Below are 24,098 nucleotides of genomic sequence, written 5' to 3'. Positions count from 1 at the left end.
AAATATTTTACACCTTGTTCTGTTTAGTGTAGCGCCAGCATGCACCAAGCAGGCACAAGACACCCGTAACTGGTGTGACCTAAAATACTCTACTCCCACTCTAAATTCTGTCATAGCTCCAAGAGGTCTTGGACATTTAAGACAGCATGACATGCAATTGATCCAAAAAAATTTGTATAAACAACTTCCCAAAACCTAAGGGTTTGCATGGTGTGGTTTGGTTTTGTTTTGTAGCAACTCCACCATATTTTCATTACTAAAAATTTTTCAACTCTGAGTTGCTCCAAGACAAGCACTTCTTCAGTGGGAATGATCTGAAAAACCCCTTCATTGCTTTCACTGTGCAGCGCACTCTGTCTCTGCCACCTGACGCCAACGAGCTGACACTAGTACCTCCTTTTTAATTAAACAGCCCAGCAGTGACAGAACAGAGCTGGGAGTTTGTTACTGGAAAATCAACTTCCATTTTTGCACGGCTTGGAATCTGTACCACTTCCTTACATAACTTCTCTAATCAGGTTTTAACAAGCTGACTAAAAGGCTCTCAGTTCCCTGAACCAAAGTTTAATTTTACATGCTGCAATTAAATACAGATTATTTAAGGTGTGCAGAAACCATGCAAAGTTCAACGTGTATGTCTGGCAGCTAAACCTGTGCAGATGAGAACGAGGAGCCCACCAAGAACCCAGTGCCCCCGGACCAACCTGTCTCAGCAGTGCCAAATGCTCACGCAACACAACTAAAGAACAGTTATTAACACCATATTTTCTACTTCTTTATATCATCCCTGCAACATAATAAATAGTACACTTTTCTCTGCTGAACTTCTTCAAAAGTTACGTGATAATGCAGTGTTGTTCTTGACTTTCACATCAAAGAATAAATTTGTTCTCCATTATGCAAAGCTAATTGGCTGAAAACAAAATAGCAAAAGTAGGATCACTTTAAACAACCTACACACCATGAAACGCAGTCTCTGTGCAGCACCATACTTACATGCACATACCTTAAACCGTATCTATAGAATATATTCACACAAGATTTCTTTTCTTGTGTATCCTGTTTCTACAGTAACACAGTCAAAACAAGCAGAGGGAACACAAGCGTTAGGAACAAGCCTAGAGTAAACTTTGATGCCAAGACTGAGGAAGTCTTGTTTCCTCAAATGACAGAGACCGTTCTCCAGTGGTGCTCTTAGCTCTGCTGTAGTCTGCAAAACATTTTCAACAGCTGTATCATAACAACTACATCATTTAGGCAAACTAGAGATAACACGATGGTCAGGAAAAATTAATTACCACCAATAATTTCTGTTTTATTCCATAACCTGGAGCTCCAGAAGATGCTAGAAACTAACACACAGGCAGAACCAGCCTTCATTAGGTGCACTACGAACTGCGAAGAGAAACATCCATGATCTCTGGCCGGCCGCACGAAAAGGAAAGTTTAAAGACCTTACACCAGCATTACCCCGTGGATTGAGCCGCTCACACATGCCCTCATCCCATGGGAGGGGGAAGAGAATTGGAAGGGTAGAAGCGAGAAAACTTGGGGGTTGAGATAAAGACAGTTTAACAGGTAAAGCAAAAGCCATGCACACAAGCAAAGCAAAATCAGGGATCGGTGTTTGGCCGTCTCCAGGAAAACGGGCTACATCGCGCACAAGGCTGACTTGGGAAGACCCACACCTCCAAACATCCCCCACACCTCCGAACGTCCCCCGCACCTCCGAACGTCCCCCACACCTCCGAACGTCCCCCGCACCTCCGAACGTCCCCCGCACCTCCGAACGTCCCCCGCACCTCCGAACGTCCCCCGCACCTCCGAACGTCCCCCGCACCTCCGAACGTCCCCCGCACCTCCAAACGTCCCCCGCACCTCCAAACGTCCCCGCCTTGTGCTGCAGCTCTTGCTGCCGAGCCGCACGGCCCCACGGCTGGCGGGGACAACCCCTCTGGGCGGCCGGGGTCCCCCTCACGACAGCCCAACGGCCCTGTTATCAACTCCGCACCACACGCTGCGGTGAGATAACTGCCCAGCCACACCAGGACACCCAGAGCGGGAAAAGGCTCATTTTCCAACTCAAAAACATGGAGGTTTTCGATACATTTATGCTTAAAAGGGTATGTTGAGCACAGCTGGGAAAGTGTAACTAATACCACTTTTTTTACACAACAGCCACATTATAAGTAACGATGAGACCATACCAGCCTGTGACCTTTTCTTCTGGTGGAGGCCCCAATACCACAGCCTGACCCTCCACATTCGGAGAGGTGGGGGTTTGAAAGAACTGCCATCCACGTTTAATTTGTTCAACCTATGCTGCTATTGTTACCATTTCTTTCCGCCCTTAGTTCCCTTAAGTAGAAATCTAGCCATAACTTAAGTACTGCAAAAAGCCAAGAACAAAGAGAGCATAACTGGTACCGCTTGCTAGTCTTAACTTTCTTCATGACTTCTAATCCAACCCTGTAATTTTCATGACTTCTAATCCAACCCTGTAATTTTCATGATTTCCAATCCAACCCTGTAGTCTTCACGACTTCGAATCCAACCACCCTTCCTCACAAACCCAGGATTTTGTGACGCGGAGCAGCCGCCCCCGCCGGGCCCAACGTCCCCTCCAGCACCGCAGCGCCGGCGCCGTCTTGCGTCCTCCCGCCCCGCCTGCACCTGTCCCGGCGCGACGCCCTCCGTTCCAACAGCGCCACCACAAGCGATATCATTTCCATTTCCACACAAACCATCACTAATTTATTTCCCCCTGCGCTTTGATCCCGGGCTTACCTTCAGCTCCCGCCGGTCGCTCACCGCCGGCCGTGCGGCGCGGCCCGCGGGGCCCTGAGGTGGATGGAACGGCCGCGTCCCCGCGCGCGGCCCCCGGGGGTCCCGCAGCCCCCGGTGCGGCCTCACGGCCCTGCTCCTTCCCGCACAACCACGGGCAGCGGCAGGGACGTGGGAGCCGGGCCGGGGCAGCGGCCGGGAGCGATCGCTGGCGGGCCCGTTCCCCCCGGCCTCACCGCCCGAGGCTTTTGTTCTCTCTCCCCTTCCTTGACCCTGTTCTAATCAGCAGCACACCTGGGGTAAAGTAATTAACTGATTGGGGGAGGGAGGTTGAACTACATATACTTTTTGCAGCTGTGTTGTGCAAATAATGAGCCTGGCGTCCTTGTTGACCCATGGAAAGCACAGCACAGTCACACTTATAAAATAGTTTCAACGGACCGGTTCACAGTATTTCTCAAACTAGTCACCCTACTTGAAACCCTAAACAACGTTCTTACAGAGCTGGAAGCATTCAAAACATTAAGAACTAAGAACAGATGAAATAACACTGTAAATAAAAGACCTTTAATGTAATACTATAACCCATACACGGACTGCTTTAAAAAACCTCAGAAAGCAGTGAAAGCTGAAGGTGTATTGCACCACGACATTTAACTGACCATGGTTCCTCCAGTCTGAATTTTTTGTCAGTGGTGATGATGGATGGGTGAAGAAAATGAAGAAAAATTAATTGAATGGGATGAAAGGCAGAAGAGGAGAATATTTCTGAAGATTGTTTCCTCCCACAGCACAAATTGGAAAAGTGTTTTTAAGTTTAGTTTAATTAAGCTGTAATTACTTGCTGTGGAAGTGTTGGTGAGAAGACTGTGGCACAGCTGGAATAACACACTAAGTATAATTATTCACCACTCCCAATTAAAAAAAAAATTATTTTGAGATGTTTCTACCAATAGCAAGAGCAGTTCAAGTATTATTAAGCAGTATTTTAGCAGGTTTCTTTAATATCTGTTACCTGGTGGGTAAAAAAAAAAAAAAAAAAAAAAAGAGCTACAGCAGGACAAGAACTGTACATCAACTAACATTGCTAGCATTGCATCTTCTCTTACTTAGAAAGCTACACTGAACACAGAATACCATGCATATACAGATATTACCGACTATTTCAAAATAACTGGTCTTCAGTTTGAGGGCATTAGCAGCTTACCCTAAAAAAGTTTTTCCTTTAGCTAAATAAATGCTATTAAAAAAAAAAAACAGAAACAAACAAAACAAAAGAGGTGAAGATGTTGGTTTTATCGATACAGAAGGAACTGTGTCAACTATAGCGTTCGCTCTGGAATCGCGGAGCATAGTTCCTGGCACTTTCGTTCTCCTGTGTTGTGATTAAGTCTATAATAGCTGTCAGTACTGCTGTATCCCTGGATTTAGTATCATTCCAGTCCACGGGATGTGGGTTTTCTATTTTTTCCTGCAGAAGATCATCAAGCTCTTTTCTTAAATTCTGTAAAGAGTTTGTTGGAATGAAGAAAAAACAACAGAGACAGGCAATTAGAGCAACACACACATTACCACAATACGTTCAAATCCCTTGGGCCCTCTGTTCTCCTCATTTTTACACCTGCTCTTCTATCAATTCATTTCAGCGTTGCTACCTTCAGGATCAAAAGCTGCTTCTCAAAAATTATCAGTTTTATCTTTTATGACAGATGACAATCTCTGGATGTGATGGCCTTTCACAGGCTACAGGTCCACTAGCTGACTATTTCAGGATTAAGAATATTTGACTTAGAAGAATCAGATATGATTTCTAGGATCCAATATTACACAAAGCTCTAGTCAGCTCCTCCTTCACTGGAACTCATCACTGCTGGCTGAAAAGCCCCAGCCTCCCGTTTCCATACCCATGTGGACATCTCATGGGCCGATCAGGTCATCCTACAGCTTTTGCTATGGAAAACTAGAGGTAAGCTCTTCAAATCTCCCACTGTAAGACATGTTTATAAATCCTTTAAATCCACCCTATGACTCTTCCCTGAAGCTTCTACAGTTTTTCAATATCCCCATGAATTTTTCAGCAGAGGCTGCACCAACTGAAGAACATCGCAGCCAGATTTCTGATGCCTCAACAGGGACACAGCCTCATTAAATCAATTACATCAGAAACAAACAAACAAAAAAAAATAAACCTGCCTGCTCCTAAGGGCAAACATAAGAGAGTACATTGCTGTTTGCTCCTGCCCAGTTTACCGTGTGATACAGACTGTTCAGAATGTTATTTTTACTACTGTGTGTTAACTTGTGTTCATCTCCACACCTTCAGTAGGTCTCGTTTGCTTTACGCATTCCCAGTAAGCATTTCAAGTACACTTAACACACTATTATCTTCCTACAGTGATAAATCGGTAGGTAGAGAGTAATTTCAATATGTAGATATCTCTAAGAAGAATCAGTGTTACGCTAAGCCTTCCATATACTTTATTACCATACACACTCACCTTGACTAAGTTGGCTATTCTTGCTGGAGACTGGAAAACAATCCATTCATCCACAGCAATGGTGTCCTGATCTTTATCCTTCTGAATGGATATATCTCCTCCGAAGAACAAGAGACAGTATGGAGACACCTCTGTACAGTCATACAAGTAAATCTGCAAGACAACAAAATTGCCCAGTCACCCTTCAAAACATCTTAAATGATTTCAGTAACCCTTAATGAAACTCATAACAGAATTCCAGAAGGTCATTATTCAGAGTCATTTATAAATTTGCAAGACATATCTGAAGCAGTTCCTAAGTTACATGAAATCACATTAAACAGGAGGAAAAATGGCCTTAGATACAGTCCTCCACACAAGTGGTGAAATTAAACCAACTATTCTCTAACAGAGAGGAAAAAAAAGTTTCAGCGTATTCAAAAGTAATACACTGGATCGAATAACATAATAATAATGAAAAAATTACACCTGTCATTGCCAGAACCTTTCAAACAAACATAAAACCCCACCCAACCAAAAATCCCGTAAGTTAGTATAAATTATTTATGGAACAATTCCACCAGTATCACAAAGAACAAAATCTGATGGCGTGTAAAAGAAATGACCCAAGACAGGAAGGCTTCAAACAAAGGCACTGCTCACATCCCCTTTGAACCTTGATCCAACCTTCTTGAAGAGCTACAAAAATAAATTACACAAATATAAACATCCACATACGCTGCTAGTTCTCATCTTCAAATGGTACACAAGCCAGTTATAATGGAACTCTGTTTCTTCCACATTAACTGATTTAGGATGAATATTAACTGTTCCATCTGTCTTGGTGCAAACTTTCACCCTTAAGAGAAAAAAAGTTTGTATTTTAGGATTAAGATCTTGGAAGTTTAGCACAATCATGCTCCAAGTTAAAAAACACTCCAATTATCCACTAGTGTTCTAAACTCTGAAAGTACAAGGATATTCAAAGAAACTTTAACTCCTTTCCCAAAAGATTACAACTGAATCTACAGTATGAAGTTTTAGACATCTCTTTCTGCATTGAAGAAGTTTGAATTCTTTGCCAGATTTACCCCCTTAATAAACCCTGTCGTTCTCTCAAGTAGAAAAAATGAGTGGCATTCTTCTTCCAAATGACTGACTCTGACTTACTGAATCTGGTGACATACACCAAGTTTCAAGCAATTTCTTGGAAACACCACGTAAGGAACCTGCATATCTGAATTCTTTGCTGAGCGTGGAGCAGTGTCAGTGTGGAACAAGGGAGCAGTTCCACCCCGTCACCAGTCTGGATGGGGGTATCTCTACTGTACCACGTGCCTTGGAACAAATTTGACTCGCGGGATAACATTCAACCGCTTTGGTTATATCAATACTTCCTACCCAAAATCACATTTCCCTTCTAACATTATAGTGTTGTCAGACAATAAAAAGCAGAAACTAAGCACAACTGCATGAAGCACAACTGTCCTTCTCCTTCCCACATTTCAGAGATGTAATTCTTTCGGTGTGGATCACTGAGTTACTGCTCCCTGTGTGCAGAAGTATGCGTTCTGAGACACACAGCGGGTGGGAGAGCCCCTCCAGCAAAGTGCTCAGCATAACTAATCTCTTGCGTAGTGGATCATAAAATGGAGCCTTCCTGGGCAGCTTCACCTCAAACTACCTAATGTGAAAAACATCTCAAATACAAACCAACATTATACCAAATCCTTACATTTTTCTCTTTTTGCTAAAGCTTGGACGGATCTTTGCAACTTTTGGATATAAACCAGCACAGATGACCGCTTTGAGCAACTTCTCGTTATCTGTAGAAGACAGCAAAGTAAATAACGCAGTTCTGCAAACTCAGATTTCAGCTATCAGAGATTTTCCATTTCCTTCCACCGCTTGCCTGAGTTGGTATTAGATTTGGGATCCTTGGGGTCTCTGCTGTTCACAAATCCAGCCACAAGGAGATGCTCAGCAAACTGTCCTTTCATGTTATGCAGCATCTAGGAAACAACAGAAGTTGTCCCAGAATGTCGCTATGCCGAAAGGTTCCCCGCCTCTTCCCCACAGACACGATCCTCTTTTTGAAACTGTCAGATCTCACCTGGAGGGTATTTGAAGACAGGAAATATTCCCAGCAATAGTCTTTCTCAGTTCGGAAACCACGACGCCGAGTCTCTTCCCAGCCCTAAAAATTAAAACCATAAAGACATTTTTAAATGAACGCTTACTAAAAAATTAAGGACAGCAAAAACTGGAGGCCAACAAACAATATAGTTTGGGTTTTTTTTCTGTAAGCGAGAAAGCAAATCCTTCGACCTCTTTATATTATACATACATAGCACAGAGCAGCAAAAGGCAACTTTACATTTTGAATCAAAACTTCCTTTTCTTTGGTGAGGAGTGAAATCCAGCTAAGTTTTCCAGAACTTCATTTGTTGCTATTAAGAGACCTGGGCAGAAACTGCATTCCAGGCCATTTATTTCTTCCTCTTCTCACCCCAACACTGCCCAGCATCTGCAATACTTCTGAAGTCAGCTTCAACCTCTTGGAGAGGCCAGGACAAGAATTAATGACTTCAGCAAAGGAACTATAACATTATGTTTTCTTGGTCTCCTCTTATAGGCCTACCCTCAAGAAATTAGGTTATTGAGCCTGAAGACCAGAAACCTCAACACTAGAAAAGTAAAAATTTATTTCGTTTTATGTTTCTGGAGAAGACAAGGAAAAAATATTTCCAAGCATAAACTCAGTTTTTCCTTAGAATAAACCATATTACTCAAATTAAAATTCTAGAAGAAAAAAAAATTAAAACAAAATTAAACCATGCCTACCGTGAAAGCATTCACCACAGTTAGATGATCACTTTTAGTATTCTTTGACAGTTCCTTTCTTCTTGCATCTGCTACTTTCTCTTTGCCCTAAGAATAATTAGAATCTATAAAATAGTCATGTCTGACACGTCAGTTCTCTTTTCCTAATTCAGGTACATATATAGAGCGATACTTCGTATGCTACATGCAGAAAAATTAAAGCTACATGCGCTATTCTGTAGGCAAAGACAATACCTTCATAGTATGCGAAAGCAACCTTTTACTAATAAAAATGTAATTCACATGAAAATAAGACTAAAATGCTTCTGAACTACAACATCTCAATAAGTGCAAATATCCTTCTGAGATTCTTAAAATCTTATGCGTAATTCTCCTCTCGGAAACTTTACCAGAGGAATGACGAAGGGGTCCTTGAAGCTGAGGCTGGCTGCAATGGTCAGCACTGGGTCCAAGCAGCAGAATAAAGCTCCGAACAGGATCATTTTTCCAATGTGCGGTTCAACTGGCAATCGCGCTAAATGGACACCCAGTGGAGTCAGTTCTTCTTGTCTGTCCAAAGCATTCTGTCAGGAGAGGAAATTAAAAAAAAAAAAAAATGAAAAAAAAGAAAAGCAGTATTTGGAATTCCTTGAAACAGGCACTATGCCTAGAGAACGAAGGACAGCCTAGAGCGGGAGAGCACAGCCAGCTGTAATGACGTGTGGTAGGAAAACGACCAAGCAAGTGACAGAGAAAAAGAAACATTTAATTAGAGCCAAGAAAATGGCAATAATCTTCAATCGTGTTTCAAGTGGTTTACTAGGGCTCAGTGTCTTTCTGGACGACAGAAATACTTGAGTGTTTAACACTTGAGTGTCGTCTTATTCTCCTGATCAAGACTATTTTTAGATTTACATCTTACCCTCAATGTCACTTCTGTTTTTATTTACTCTACCCTTTGCTACTATACAGCATTGTCACAGAACACCACTGTATGGCTGAACTTTAGTTTTATCTAAACTTTTACAGAATCAGGCCAGTCTAAATATTACTCTTCATCTAAATCAGATGTTTCAATTCATTGCTACAATTGATTTGTACAAATAGTACCAGGGCAAGAAGTCAGCAGTACAAAGTGTCATCAGTCTCTTCCCTAGCATCCAAAGGGGCGATGACATCCAAGATCCTTCTCCTTTATACCTGATTTTTCCACAGAAAAGGCATCTCAACTCTTCACTGATCTGACTGCGATAGGAAGGCTCGGTGGATGCAGCCAGGAGCAGGAGAGTACAGAAGTAGTGAGGTAAATATCTGTAGGGAACTTAACTGCAAGCTGCAGGAACTACTCTATGCTGCTCATAAACATCATCTGTTATGCGAAATTATTTTCTCTGTTCAGTGAAGACACGTATCTATATATATAAAGGGTCTGCCACAATACGGCAAGGGGTTGTCAGACCTGGACAGTCAGAACTGTCAAATACCAAAAAAGGACAGTAACATGGTTCTAAACAGATTCTTCCTCCCGTGTACATTAAGCAATACTTTACCAGCTCCATTAGATGATTGATGGCCAACATTACAGCATCACGAGATGGGGGATCCATTAGTTTGCTCAGAAAATAAGCAATTCCGCCAAGCTTTAGAATCTGAAAGAAAAAACAAAAACCTACAGCAAGTGGAGAAAGACGGCCACCTAAAATTCATACGCAGTGACCACACTAACTTTAAAAAGTGTGAGTAATTCACAGCTTGAGTTAGATTTTCATTAATTAAGAACTAAGGGCAAAAATTAAAAAAACGTATTAAAGCTGAAATTTGAAACGTTAAGGGCCTACTCTTCATTTGGCAGGCATACCCATGGTATTCCTTACGTGTATGTAAGGAATTCAATACAAACTGCCAAAAAGGAAACTCAAGTCAGTTCTAAACCTACTTTTTAGTAAAATTATTTTAAGACATCCTGTCCCTCAACTCACTGGCATCCTCACTGACGCTCCTCTGATTGAATGATATGTGGAGGGAGAGGGGAGGAAGCACGGTCTGAATTGTTGTTAATAGACTTCAGCTTTTACTGCTACCAGACAATCCTGTTTTTCCTGGGTTTGTTGCATCTAGATACAAGTATGCATCTTGCCAAAGTTGCGGCAATTAGCTAAATATATTGTACTTCTGGTGTAACAGTTTTAACTCTAAGACAGCCCTAGGCTCACAGTTGCATTAACCTAATCTCTCAGTCTCTTATTGCAACGGAAAAGTAGATAACAAATCCGTTTGAAGGTTCATATGTTTACCTTGATTTGTAAACAGAGTTCTTCCAAAGGCGTCCTCAAGATCTCCGGTAACTGATAGTCGTCCAGAAGGCTCGCGCGCAGTCCATTGTAGAGATGGTAACAGTGGCCTGGTTGAACTCTGGAATTATTTAAAGAAACAATTGTATTCTTTTTTCCCCTGTGAATTTATGATTGTGTTTGTTTATAAACAGCTTTCCAAAACACCTCAAGGAATCAGAAATGAAGTGTATTCAATTGTTAAAGCCATTTCAGCTTTCTGAAACACAGACCCGTCAACAGGAGAAAAGGCATGCGGAACACAGAAACCTCTTATCAACTGCTCAAAAGGAGTCATGAAGAGACCAGAGAAGAACTGAAAGTCTGAACAAGAGAAAAAAATTCCACAAGGTATTTTGAGAAGAGGGAGAGAAATTTAAAAAAAATTTGGTATATAGCTAAGGGATATTAATTTGTAGGCACTTTTCACTTTAATGTACCATAGCCTCATAAATCAGGTGTGAAGGCAAGCACCATCGACAGAAATTTTTAAAAATATGGGACGACTTCTTCTATAAAAAAGCAGGAAACTCAAGAGTTAAACACAGCACAAGTTAAGTTGGTTTCCTAGAAAGACAAAGTAACCATTCTTTCCCTAAGGCAAGAGGAGGCTGTGTCAGCATCTGCTTCTGGACATAAGAATAACAAAGTAGTATCTCTAGTATCTTTTCTAACTATCCCCATTATTCTTACCTTCCTGCTCGGCCTTTCCTCTGCTTGGCATTAGCTTTACTAACCCACTCTGCTGCCATTGTGCTAATGTTGTTCTGGGTGTCAAAGTGAGTTTCCTTTATTTTTCCACCGTCTATAACAAACACGACGTCATCTATCGTAATGCTGTTTAAAAAAAGAGAGAAAAAAAAATTGCAACTCTCTATCTTCACAAGCTTGACCTAGGATTTCAAAGAGGTTTAGCCCCTCTTTAACCCCCACCCAAATTGTGAGCCAGCAATTAAAAAAAAAAGTTTGTAATTTCATTAAGAATTACGTTACTATGCAGTTCAAAAAAGAGCTTGATTTATCCTGCTAAGTCTGGCAAAAGTCAGCCTACGGGTTCCAAAGCCTGCAGAGGAGACAGGCAGCTCACATTCATCATGGACAACAAAGGCCAGTCTTTGTAGGAACATCCACCATGTTTTAATTGTTTAAAACAATTAAAGGAAAACTCCTGTTTAGTCTACAAAGATTTCTAAAGATAAAGTGTTACAAATGAATGGTACAAATACAAAACCAGATATTTTGGAAATACTAAACGGGTTTATACTTTAGATTACCACTTTCGTTTACTTGGTTAAACATACAGCTTTTTTCGGTCCGTACAGCTAGCTATTTACCTAGTCTCTGCAATGTTGGTAGCAATCACGATTTTCCTTACTCCTGGCGGGGTCTTCTTAAAAACCTGTAATTATCCATGGCCCATTTATATGTTTGCCAAAACCAAACACATGCTTAATTAATTTTTTTTGTAGTTGCAAAATGTTACTTTATTGCATAACAACAAAAAAAAAGCATACCTGAGTCTGGTTAACAGTAGGCATCAATGAATGTAAAGGTATGATAATAAACCTATCTGAAAATTAAAAATCAGTAAAAGATACGGTGTAAGCACAGAAAATTTAATTTTACAGGAAAATCAAGTATGCAACTAAGTCTACTGTCTTACTCTGAATTCACATGTGTATGTATTGTAATGGCAAATTCTAAAGTAAAAAGCTATAAAGGGTTTTAAAAAAAAATTACGCTATGATGACTTGACAAGAAGTTATGGATTTACGTACAGTTATGTACAGTAATTTACATTTCATTTTAAATTTCTCAAATTTTTTAATTGCTGAGGTTTAACAAATAAACTGACACTCTCAATTTTTCAATAAATTGAAATTCTTTCTGGAATTTACACAACATGAAGTAGAAGATGACTATCTGAGTAGCCAAGAGCTCAGTCAGACAAGTTAGATGAAACTATCAGTTATGCAAACAGGACAGAATAAAGTGTATTGTATAGGCATAGAGTGGTTTAGGGTCCAATTAAAAAAGCTACTAGAAATATACAGGCTTTAAAAGAACTGTCAGCAAAGCAGTAGAGAGTTCTTGAAGAATCAGGAAAAGAGGAACACAGAATGAAGAAAGATATTAATTTGGGGTGGAAGTCATAGCTACAGGAAAGGACAAGGAAAAAGATGCAGGTCAGATTCTTTTTCAGTTGTTCACTCCTACACTGAGGAAAATGAGTGATCATCATTAGCAGATGAAAGACACCACAGAAATACAAAAAGTGCTGAACATACGACAATCATTTTGAGAAACAAACAAAAAAAATCCAGTGTAAGACCAGCAGTCACATGCAAATATTAAGAGTTTGTCACTAACGCTACTGACAGAATTTCCACGTAAAATTTTGGTTTTACCTGACTTAAACATGACTTGTGACATCAAGAGATCATGCAGAGTGCTAATATTGTCCCAGCCTGGAAGAAACACTAGAATTGCACCCTCCTATACATAAAAGAAGCAGCGAAAGGAAAAGAGGTTAGAATAAATTATATGCTACGAAAAGAACCAGCTACTTGCACACTAGTACAGGTGTGTTGGATAGGTGGTATTTGAAACCACGTTGACTCAAATTTGGAACAAAGTTTGTAAGATTGCTTTTTATAAGAGTTAGCTACTTATATTTATCTGAACATAATAGATAAAAATTTGACTTTAACATTTTTCCCCTGCGGTGTTTTAAACATCGCCATGTCAACACTAGAAGAATTGGAGCTGCAAGTAAAACAGAGAGAAACTAATGTATAATTTTCAACACAGGAAGGACAAAATATCAAACAGCAACTCATGCTTGTTATCCACAGCTTAAATGATCTATCAACCAAAATATTATTTAGTATTTTCAATAGTAAAAATTCTCTTTAAGGAATCAGCCAACGTGTCAGCTTTTCCACAGATGTTTTTGAGCTCAGAAACAAATATATAGCTTCAGATTATGACAATCTACATATGTTATGCCTATGGTAACAGATTGCTCTTCCTTCCTCTTTGTCACTGCTTGGGGTACAGGACTCTTCTGATATTAGTATTCTGGTAATGTTATTAGTAACTAACAAGGTAAGGCACATTTGGGGATAACTATTACCGCAGCTGTAATTAACTACTCATCTTGACAAGCTGAAAGCAGGAAGAGTCTCCAAGCTGCGTGCTTGGTAAATGGGACTAGATTTTGCTAGGCTGGACAAAACCCCAGGCTCCACAGCATCCCAGTCGTGTTTAGATCACCCGGGCACAAAACCCGTGAAAGCCAAGTGCACAGTGCAGATATGAGGCAGTGAACATCAACTCTAACAACTGCTCTTGCCCCCTCCCTCCCATTGCTGAGGAATTAAGAACAGACGTTTAGTTGTCCACTAAAGAGGTTTTCAGACAGTTTCTACAGCAATTTCACAAAACATTAACTTTTACTGGACGCTACAAAGAGTACCACCTTTGACAAACGTGCCATTACAGAAAGAACTACAAGTTAAAATTTAATTTGTAATTATAATACTTTCCATCAAATAACTAAGGTGTATAATTAACTTCAAAGCTTCTTTAAAAGCTTATTCAAAAAGAAAAAAAAAAACCACCAGCAATCTGAATCCAAACAGCATCCAAATCTTCAGATATCTATCCTGTTTTATTCAGGAGACAATCCCTACTGCCAGTGAAAGAATTCAGGCTCTTTTTTCCCCTTGCTCAGAAGGAACCACAAATGAGCATATGGAATATATTTGTAAGTTTTCCAAGTTTCTTCTGCACACAGCTCTCCTCAATACCCACAGCCCCTCTTCCAGAAAACGCTTAGATGTGTGCTCCCCTTTAAACGTGGATTCTATCCGACCACTTCAATGTAGCTAACTACATTCTAAATTCAGGGCTTAAAGAGTAATTAGATATTTAAAGCTGTTAATGACTTCTCAAAAGAGCAAAAGAAAACACTCTTCTTCTTTGTATCATAAGCCGAAATAACTATCAGCTCTGATGTTCCCAACAGCCACAGACTACAATTCAGTCACGTCATTAGAATATGACGATAGGAGACAGAAACGCACCTCTTCTTCCAAAACGATGTGTCTGATAAGTGCTGCTATAAGATCAAGGTCAACCTTGTCATCATCCATCATTTCCAAGGCATCTATAGTACTTGCTGAATACCTACAGCATTGAAAGCAAACATGTCGGTAAGTTATTAACACAAAGTCATGCACCCCTGTTTCTGTTACAAGGCTCTGCAATCATGCACCTACATAACCCACTGCTGCTCAACTTACTTCTTTGTTCAGTTACACCTCCAATGTACTCTTGAGATTTAGTTTAGAATGATTATCATCAGTTTAGAACAGTAAGTTTAAGAATCAACATGTTATGACTGAACTGCATTTAAAGCATTTACATCATCTCTCTCCCTCTCATGAGTTATCTGGGACCTGAGCAATCTCAGTTTACCCTTCAATTTATCCCTCACAGCAAGTACAGGAGGCATCTCATCTATTTGGCCTTTTGCTTTCACAGAAGCCAACACTATGGAAAGAATTGCCAATTGATTCAAAGGACATGGTGGGAGAGGGCAGGAGGAGTACAAGTGGGGGAGACAGAGCACAGGCCAGGCCAGACAGACACAGCGTCGAGGACTTTGCCCTTGGAAAAGGGAGATAGAACTGAGCCACCTGCGTTCACTATTGTTGCCAAGCTGGATATAGAGACAGTCCCAAAATGTAGAGGACAAATAAGGCAAGAGAAAAACAGGAAGATGCTGTTCCTGAAATGAATCAGCCAGGCTATTTAATTAATCATCTCATCCAGATTACCAAACTAGTCAAATGCTGGCAATCAAAAGAATGTTTCAAGTGGAAAATCTCTACTGGGTACCGAAAGGGCAAAATTATTTAGCTTGGTTTTAAATTACTACAGAGGAATATGAAACCATTCTGAGGAAAAGGCTGTGGTGGGGTTTTTTGTTTTGTTGGTTTTTGTTTGGTTTTGGTTTGAGTTTGTTGTTTTGTTGGGGTTTTGTTTGTTCTTTTAAAAACAAGCACATTTTAGACTACATTGACTATGAGACTAAAACACTGTGTGATCTCTCTCAAAGAAAAAGATTGAAGAGGAGGAGAATTCATCAGAAGAGAACTAATGACCAGAGGTCCCAAGGCCTACCGTGATGTTGGCAGACTGTACCAGACACCACCAACACCAGCGGCGAGGAGCCGACAGCTGCAAGTCCTCTGACGTGCAGCAGAAGCTCATTCGCTGTGATAACTCCAAAGCACTTCAACCGCTGCCAGCCCACTGTGCTGGCAATTCCAGCACTATCACCTTCCACAGCAGCAACTATCACATTGTTAATAAAAACACAGTAATATAATACAGCACTAACTTATGTTTCTCAGTTAAGAAGTGTCTAAAAACTTAATGCAAAAGAGTAAGTTGAGAACAACCTGCCCCGTAGCTGCCGTAAGTACTCTGGCCACCGCTCCCTGTACATTTCCTCTTTTTCTTCTTTTTCTGGTCTGCTTACATGTCCTTGCATGAAGCCTTTCTTCCACCGTGGGCGGCGATCTGTGTTCTCTGGGGTGTACCTTTAAATTTAAATAACAAACATAACCACATTTCGAAACTAAACTCAATTAAAGCCAGCTGCATAGTAGTTTTCAGAACTCTGGAAAATATGCAGCGCTTTAGCTATATGATGTAAGTAAAATCCTTAAATTTCTTTTCTGTAAGAAATCTTACTTATAAAAATAGGTACCATTTCTAGCAAACATGAGAATGCGTAGGAAAAAAGTGACTAGCTTGATTGAATAGCCTGAAAATTCACCACACCAAAAGAAAAAAAAGACAAGTTTTCTTCCTCCTCAAGCCAACATTTCCAGTTCGCTATGTGCCATTTTTAATTACTGTAAAAGCTACTAAACGTCCCTTGAGAGGTTTTCTGTTGAAAATGACAATTTTTCCACAGGTTATTTATACCAAGATAATATTTGAAAAGGCAGTCTGTCCAAAACAAACAAACAAAAAACTATCTCTAATGGCGTTCAGAACATACACTTACCTCAACTTCTCAATTACATCTTCAAGAAGATATTCTACCACAGGGAATGTGAACCCAGGTATGTGAATCATGGGACAATTATCTGTTAAGGAAGGCATAACTCAGTTTTTAAACAGCAAATAAAACACCGAACTGAAATAACAGAGGCAATAAGAATTCTTCACTATTTTTGCAATATAGTTGCCAAGTCCATAGGGTTTTTCTGTTTATTTTGAAATTATCATGGAAGATGCCAAATTCAATTCCAAATAAAGTTGCTGAATAAAAAAATACAAAGGTAGCAAGCAGTATATTGTTCTCCAGCATGTTCACCTGGTTTCAGCTACAGGATAAAGCTGGAAGACTGAACAACTAAAGGCTTCAATCTCGTTGCGCACTCACACCAAGACTTCTAAAACCGGGTAAATATTAGTAAATATTTCATATGAAAACACTCTCCGAAAAGCAAAGACAGAAGCAACATATGCTTGTGATGAGATAAAACTAAGAGAATAAGCATCTCCAGCAGCTAGCAACTATTTGTAAAATTGAAGTCATTACCTCTTTTGGTGAAAATCAATCCTAAAATTTGAATACTGCATTATACTGTAGAAGCCTAAATTACTTAAGAGGAACATTCATAGAAAGCATTTCACCTACCAAAATACTCCGAAAACTTCTCTGCATTTAAAGTAGCACTCATTAGTATTACTTTCAGATCCAAACGAATATTCAAAAGATCTTTAATAATGCTCATTAGAACATCTGACTGAAGATTCCTCTCGTGAATTTCATCAAGGACTACATGACTAATGCTGGACAAGTGCCTAAAATAGAAGGGCAGGAAGTTAAGTATTGGTTTTTAGCAAAATTAAAAAAACAGAGCCAAGACTGTTAGAAACAACTCAGTAATCATTTCATAATTGTATTCAGTCTCTTATTAAATAGGAAAACTTACTTATCTGACTGGAGCCACTGCAGGACAATTCCTGTGGTACAGTATAAAATGGAACCTTGTTTCCTCGGTAACCGACTGAAAGAGATGCATTAAGAATGCCTCAGTTGTCTCCTGCATTTTACAAGTACTTTAAAAACTTAAACTGCAGATAGTCATTACAGACATTGTGAAGTGCCTCATGCTCCAACCTGCTCACAGTTCAACAGGAGGAACAAGGAACCAGGCACAGCTGCGGCATTTCTGCTGATGGGGAATGAACCACTTGTACTGACAGGAGCCCTGACTTCCCAGACATCATTTTTCATCATCTGTACATTGATCTGCTGACCCCGAATTCTTGCAGCTACCTAAGCTCAGCACAGATGACAGCTAAATATACAGCAGTATAACATTATTGATTAAATAGTATAGAAGAATACAGCTGAGACTCTATAAACTCAAATTAAAATGCTGAAATTACTAAGCTGTCATCTCTCACCAGCATTTTTACTTCAACGATAATTGAGACTCCATTATTTGCTGGTAACATCTCAGTTGGTTTTTTTTAAATTACAGATGACTCCAAATGTAATAGCTTTTGTTCTGCAGCTCTAGGTCTACAAATTCTTGTCAGTGCCCCTAACTTTATTACCTGATCCCAGCAGGATTACTCAATACCTAAGTAGTAACAAATACATAGTTTTCCACAGAAATACATCTTATAGCATTCTTTCCTTTAGCATTTCAATTTTTCCTTCAAATTCATGGATCAGGGACACCAGTTTTATCTCTATCTATAGAAGAACCTTTTAGAACTGCTGAAAAAAGGACTTACCAGACAAAGGACATTTTGGTGCCAGCCATTGCTACATAAAATACAATAACTGCGCATAAACTGTTTCGTAAATTCCAAAAACCTCCTTCCCTACACCAGTTATTCACAGGAATTCCTTTTGGAGAAATTATCACAACGAAAGCAGTCACCTATGTTAAGAACTACTTTTCAAGTTTTCTTGCTTGAATAACAATAGATGTTACTCTACATGAACACATAAAACCTGCCTCTCTTACCTCTGCAGCCGAATTTGGTATCCTGTGCTCTTGCCATTACCACAAGCTTCTGCCCTTTCTGCAGCAACTCTCTCAGCCACCTTAGAAAAATAAATAAAAATCAAAACAGTGCAATAAAGAAAAATTCTTTTAAAATCCCACAAGGCTGATCTATGATTTAGATATCAGCAAGGAATACCTAGAACCAAGATGTTATGTCAACAACAAAGAACACCCTGAAAAATCACTTTCTCCTCCACTAAGAACAGTGTTTCCTGTCAGCAACCCAAGCAGAGGTTTGCGACCCAGGATGTGTTTTAAAGGAACACAACCACCTAGGCATTAGCAACACACTTGCCCTTCGAGCAGGGTGAGCTTTTCCTCATGGGAAGGAAGGCTCTATAATAATTTGATATTTAACTATCAAGAAGAGTGATTATGGTGCACTTAAAAGCCGACTTCTTTCTTGCTCATTAACGTATCTCTAAAGGGCCTGACACAACATTAATTCACATTTGCACTGCCCAAATCCATTAAAATCACAACATTAGTGTCTACCTTAATTCACATTTGCAGTGCCCAAACCCATTAAAATCACAGACATAAGCCATGATTAAATTCAGGGAAGAATAAGACTTGCAGTGCTGGTATTCAATTAACGACCAAAACTTATGAAATATCACATTAGTGTATATTAACAATATTGTTATTTGCAATAGAATCCAAGACGACTGAAAACAAACACACAAAAAACCATCTTCACTGTCCACTACAGGCTGAATGCTCATCTTGAGCCTCCCATTTTGTGTGGGTACACGTGAGGGCAGAGCAGCTGAGAGATGTACAGCACCCATCTGCTCATTTGGTATTTTTCCAGATCTTAATTTCATATAATCTAGCAGATTGTCGACTCGGTTCATAAGCTCGCCCGTGGATCCCAGGCCCAGTAAGACGTACATTTTTATTCCATTTTTTTAAGTAATGCAGTAATTTTTCCTCAGACTTGCTGGGGAAAAAAAATAATCCCGAGAAATAAGTTACTGGGTTTGTCAAAACAGCACTTACGGAGATAGCGCTGATCCTCCTGGGCTGCGTACAAACGATCCTGCACGTCGACCCCTTCCCTCGCTCGATGTAATCGTCCAAGATGAACTGTGTGACTTGGGTTGTCTTTCCACAACCGGTTTCACCACTTATCACAGTTACCCTGTTGTTGTTTATAAGGTTTACAAGTTCCTGTTTCCAAACAAAGAGAAAACATTTATTGTATTATTATTCAACACAGATTTTAGAAGGATTTTGACAATTCTCTGCTACTGTGCTGTAAACTTAGAAGAAAATGTCATAGCAACTAAAGAAACAGATACTTATCTGTTTCTCATAATACTAAAAGTTTAGCTTAAACCACAGAGAAGTAATTTCTGCACATTTACATTTACAACCTGTAAGGTTTAAAGCACATAAAACCTGAATGCTAGTTTTAAATACTTAAGATCCTATATGAAAACACAAAATAACTAAAATGAAAGCCTGAAATACACTTTTTAACTTTCCTCCCTCCCACTTGCCTTCTGTGTATCTTTGGTGACTGAAAGCAAGCGTTTTCTGTTGGATTGCACAACTGTAATAACTGAAGATTTTCAATGCAACATTGTAATGTTTCTTATACCAACAGTAACAAATTTTTTACACTCCAGCCTCTACTCCCAACCCAAAGGATTGTGAAGGGGACCACAACTGTTTTAAGAAACAAACACTAACAGGAAAGACCATGTTATGACAAATGTATTAACTTCAGAAAGGAAGCTCACTAATCCTTCCTTGAGCCTACAAAAAACCCCAAACCAGAATACTCATATCATCTATTTCATACAAGTGGCATCAAATGAACAATTAACATCAATTTATAATAACCTATACTGTCACTGATTTGATATTCTGACTGGGAAATTAACGGCAGTAACAGCCAGCAGTACAGCCATAAAGTCTGTGATTAAAGAGGTTTAACCTGCATTATATCCAATCCTAAATTGGGCAAACATTCAACAAATGGCCACAATTTTATATATATAAGAAAAAGAAAGCCTGACAACTACTCTATATAAACCCCAACAACTAGGAACATTCTATAAGTTTAACGGACAGAGAAAGAAAAAAGGACCTACACTTTAAAAAAAAAAAAAGTACTTAAACATGCATAGCATCCAACACCATTTCCATCACTAATGCTGCCCCTATTGCTAAACTGCATGCAGCTCCAGAAGAACTTGGTGCACATCACGAAGCAGCAAACCTGAGCTACTTTCTGGAGAGAAGTCAAAGCCAGTGTCAGAACCTGGGAAGCTTCAGAACCTTCATAAAAGGCAACAAGGGTTTCCTGTCAGGCCCAGTGACCCAGCTGTTTTATCCTATTTTACAACAGGGCAACAGTAACACATATTCTTTCCAACTAAATACATATTTACCTGTCTCATCCCATATGAAGGAAGCTTCTCTCGGAATCTCTGGGGAAAAAGAAAGTAACAGTATATAACTTTAAACACCTTTACAACAATGAAGTAACATACCTGGTTTAATCTACGACCTAAACTAAACCAAGAAATAACATGACAAACTGTCAGGTTAACACAAACACGGGCCCACTAGAAATAAGTTTAATTCCATGCATGTTTTCAGTTTCATTTAATTTAGCAGAATTATTCCAAACCAACAGTTCAGTACATGAACAGGTACGTATGTACAGTTGCAAGACCAGGGCCTTGGACCAAAGGGAGAACAGTAAGACTGTTTTATTTTACAACTTTACATATGGCTATTAGAACAACATAAACTACATTTTTTTAGAGGCAATTCTTTCAGAGCCCATTTTTGGGCTGTTTTAGACACAAATGCAGGCAGATGATCCGTTTAAAAACAAAACAAAACAAAACAGAACACCACAACCAAAAAACAAACAAAAAACCCCCACAGAAACGAAACTATGTGTAAGCTTAAAATGTTAGATTTTATGCAATCAGAAGTTGTCACTGAAAGCCTGTTTTTTAATCACTGTCTTATTGACAGGTATGTATTTTGCAAATTCTGAACATAATTTTTAGCCAAAGTAGCATGACAACTTCCCAATATATAAACTGCAAGAAGTTATGTTTTCTGGTTAGTTCAATTGAAACAAACCTAAACAAAACTGAGAATCAAAAAGCTTTCTACTTAGCACATGAAAAAGTACCTGCATTTCAATGTATCTTGGATCAGATTTCTTCTTTCTTAAGTCTTCTTTAAGTTGCTCGTCTAAATCAGTATCTTGCTCATTTTTTTCAAAGAGATATTCCACATCCCGATCAAGGAATGTTTTTTCTAAGACTGGTCTCTGTCTCACAGGAGCTTTTTCGGCATCTGGTTTCGCTTTTGCAGGCTCTTCTGGAGCGGGTCTGAAATAAGTGCAGAGAACAGAAACTTCAGAGATTATCCAAGATGTGCTTGGCCACACTGACCCGTTCACGGCAAACCTGAAATCTGTTTTTGAGACATGACATCCCCAAGTTGCTTGACCATCAGCTGATGGGAATATGGAGTATGTCATTAAATATGGAGTATGTCATTAAAACAGTCTGGAAACTACCAGCCACCATGAATTTTTCATCGGTATCTAGAAACGTACCATGTTTTGTTAGCTTCGTTTAATACAAAAGAACATCTCGAGACAATGATCACTTAACTCACAGGCAGAACCGCTGCCCTGTAACGGAATCACTCAGCAGAACAGAGATCCGAACACCTCATTTTAGTGGCCCCAGAGTAACAACCTGACTGCCCATTTCACTGCTATTTAAAATCCGTTACGTGTTCAGAATGGACCATAAATCACAGAGGCTGAGAAAACATTCCAAGACTGCACAGCACCTGTAAAATGGAATCAAATGCCACCTCTGGAAGAATAATTCCACTTGCCAGGGGAGCTTAAAAATTCCGTACATCTGCTTTAGTAGGCTTGGAGATCAGTTACAGGATTGTACGATTTTACGTAAAAATATAACACCCAAACTCAACAATAATCTGGAATGGGATTTTACAGCAACAGTTGTAACAATTTCAGTACGACAATATATGGGAGGAAAACTGACTATATTTGTTAACTTAAATCACTCACTAAACGTTAATATTCCCTGATGTATCTTTCTGCCAGTTTGTGGGAAGTTTGTTCACCCCAAAGTAAATAAAAGCATTAGTCATTCTTTCTCCTTACCCTTCTTCATCCCCAGACCACCAGGACATGGCTTCTTGCTCTTTTTCATTTTTGGTTTGGACAGTATTCAACAGCTGCACAATTTGCTCTTCCCTGCGTTCATCCATGCGCACGACAGCTCTCTAGTTAAAATAAAAAAATAGTTTTTATCAACATGTTCTCAGCATAACTACAGATATTATGTTATTAACGCTTAAATATCAAACTAGTGAGATTCTTTGGTATGATCAGGAACTTTTAAAGTTTTGCTTTACAAGGAACTTTGACGTGCAGAAACAAACACATGGAAATTTTTCATCACGTCAGGCAAATCACTTAATAAAGGTGCCCATTTCTCAGCCCCGGGCAGCCCGTTCGAGGCGGCTCTTCCCCACAACCGCTGCTCAATTAACGGGATCAATTAGGCCGCAGACGTTCCCCGCCGGCCCCGGGCACCCCCCCTTCCCCTCCCCGCTGTCCCGGGACGGAACGTCCCCGTGGGGAGCGGCCCGGGGGGCGCAGCAAGGCCGGCCCGGGGGGCGCAGCAAGGCCGGCCCGGGGGGCGCAGCAAGGCCGGCCCGGGGGGCGCAGCAAGGCCGGCCGCCCCTCACCTGCTGCCGGTCCGTCTCCTTGCTCTTCTGGCCCTGCTTCCGCGCGTACCACATCCCGATCTCGCGGCCCTTGAGGTGGCTGGGGTGGCGCCCCCGGCCGCCGCCGCGGCCCCCGTGTCCCCCCGCGGCCGAGGAGGAGGCGGAGGAGCCGCCATCGCCGCCGCGGCCGCGGCCCCAGTCCCGGCGGTGCTCGTAGCTCATGGCCGCCCGGCAGCCGGCTCCCAGCGCCGCCGCCACCCGCCTCATCCGCCGCCTCACTTCCGCCCGCCGCCCCGCCCTCCCCTCTCGCTCCAGGGGTTCGAGTCCCGCCCGGACCACCGGCGCGACACCGCCCAGCATCGGGATACCGGCACTATCGCGACATACACCCAGGAGTGAAGCGCAATAGCCATTAAATAAGGAAATATATTCACCGCAATATGTCACTGAAGTTCATCCCGCACGAACCTCTCTCCTTGTTTCAATTTACAGAGCTAAGGTTTGACGTCCCTTCCTGAGGCTGTGGATAAGATTTTGAGAACACATTAAAAGTTGGTCTCCAACACTACGTATAGCGTTATTACCCATATTTCTGCGTACCAGATGGCTATTCCTATTGTTTCTTTTTAAAATAGAATATACATCTTTAAATACCTGCCAGTCTGGGTCTGCCCACTGCTGCATGCGGCATTTACTTTGTCCAACTTCTCTCGAGTGTTAAATGAAACCTTTTACATTAGATAAAATCATTCACAGAATTGTTACTTTTTCAACAGTTAATTAATATTCTTTTTGTTTCTTCACCATTGTGCACCTAAAAA

At 40.4% G+C, this 24,098-nt stretch overlaps 1 protein-coding gene across 2 annotated transcripts; it reads right to left on the bottom strand.

Annotated features, from left to right (window-relative positions):
* Positions 1 to 4,058: 4,058 nt before the first annotated feature.
* On the bottom strand, positions 4,059 to 23,793 carry DHX36 (DEAH-box helicase 36). Of its 2 annotated transcripts, none has more exons than XM_065640196.1 (25): positions 23,712 to 23,793; positions 22,709 to 22,830; positions 21,692 to 21,893; positions 20,931 to 20,969; positions 19,531 to 19,701; positions 18,487 to 18,566; positions 17,437 to 17,511; positions 17,139 to 17,305; positions 16,500 to 16,581; positions 15,886 to 16,026; positions 14,503 to 14,605; positions 12,823 to 12,910; positions 11,929 to 11,984; positions 11,749 to 11,813; positions 11,108 to 11,251; positions 10,379 to 10,496; positions 9,635 to 9,733; positions 8,495 to 8,668; positions 8,106 to 8,192; positions 7,375 to 7,458; positions 7,174 to 7,273; positions 6,997 to 7,087; positions 6,000 to 6,120; positions 5,283 to 5,435; positions 4,059 to 4,288 (listed from the first exon to the last, which is right to left on the bottom strand). In XM_065640196.1, exons 2-25 carry the CDS (start codon positions 22,813 to 22,815, stop codon positions 4,103 to 4,105), a joined length of 2,733 nt encoding a protein of 910 aa, XP_065496268.1. In that variant the 5' UTR covers positions 22,816 to 22,830; positions 23,712 to 23,793; the 3' UTR covers positions 4,059 to 4,102. The 2 variants fall into 2 exon arrangements, with proteins under 2 accessions (XP_065496268.1, XP_065496266.1); XM_065640194.1 differs by lacking the exon at positions 23,712 to 23,793 and adding an exon at positions 23,299 to 23,544.
* Between the last annotated feature and the right edge of the window lie 305 nt (positions 23,794 to 24,098).

Source organism: Caloenas nicobarica, chromosome 8, assembly GCF_036013445.1.
Source record: "Caloenas nicobarica isolate bCalNic1 chromosome 8, bCalNic1.hap1, whole genome shotgun sequence".
In the NCBI taxonomy this organism is placed as follows: Eukaryota; Metazoa; Chordata; class Aves; order Columbiformes; family Columbidae; genus Caloenas; species Caloenas nicobarica.
Note: the sequence above shows the minus strand (reverse complement) of the source record. Positions and strands in the feature narration are given on the sequence as shown.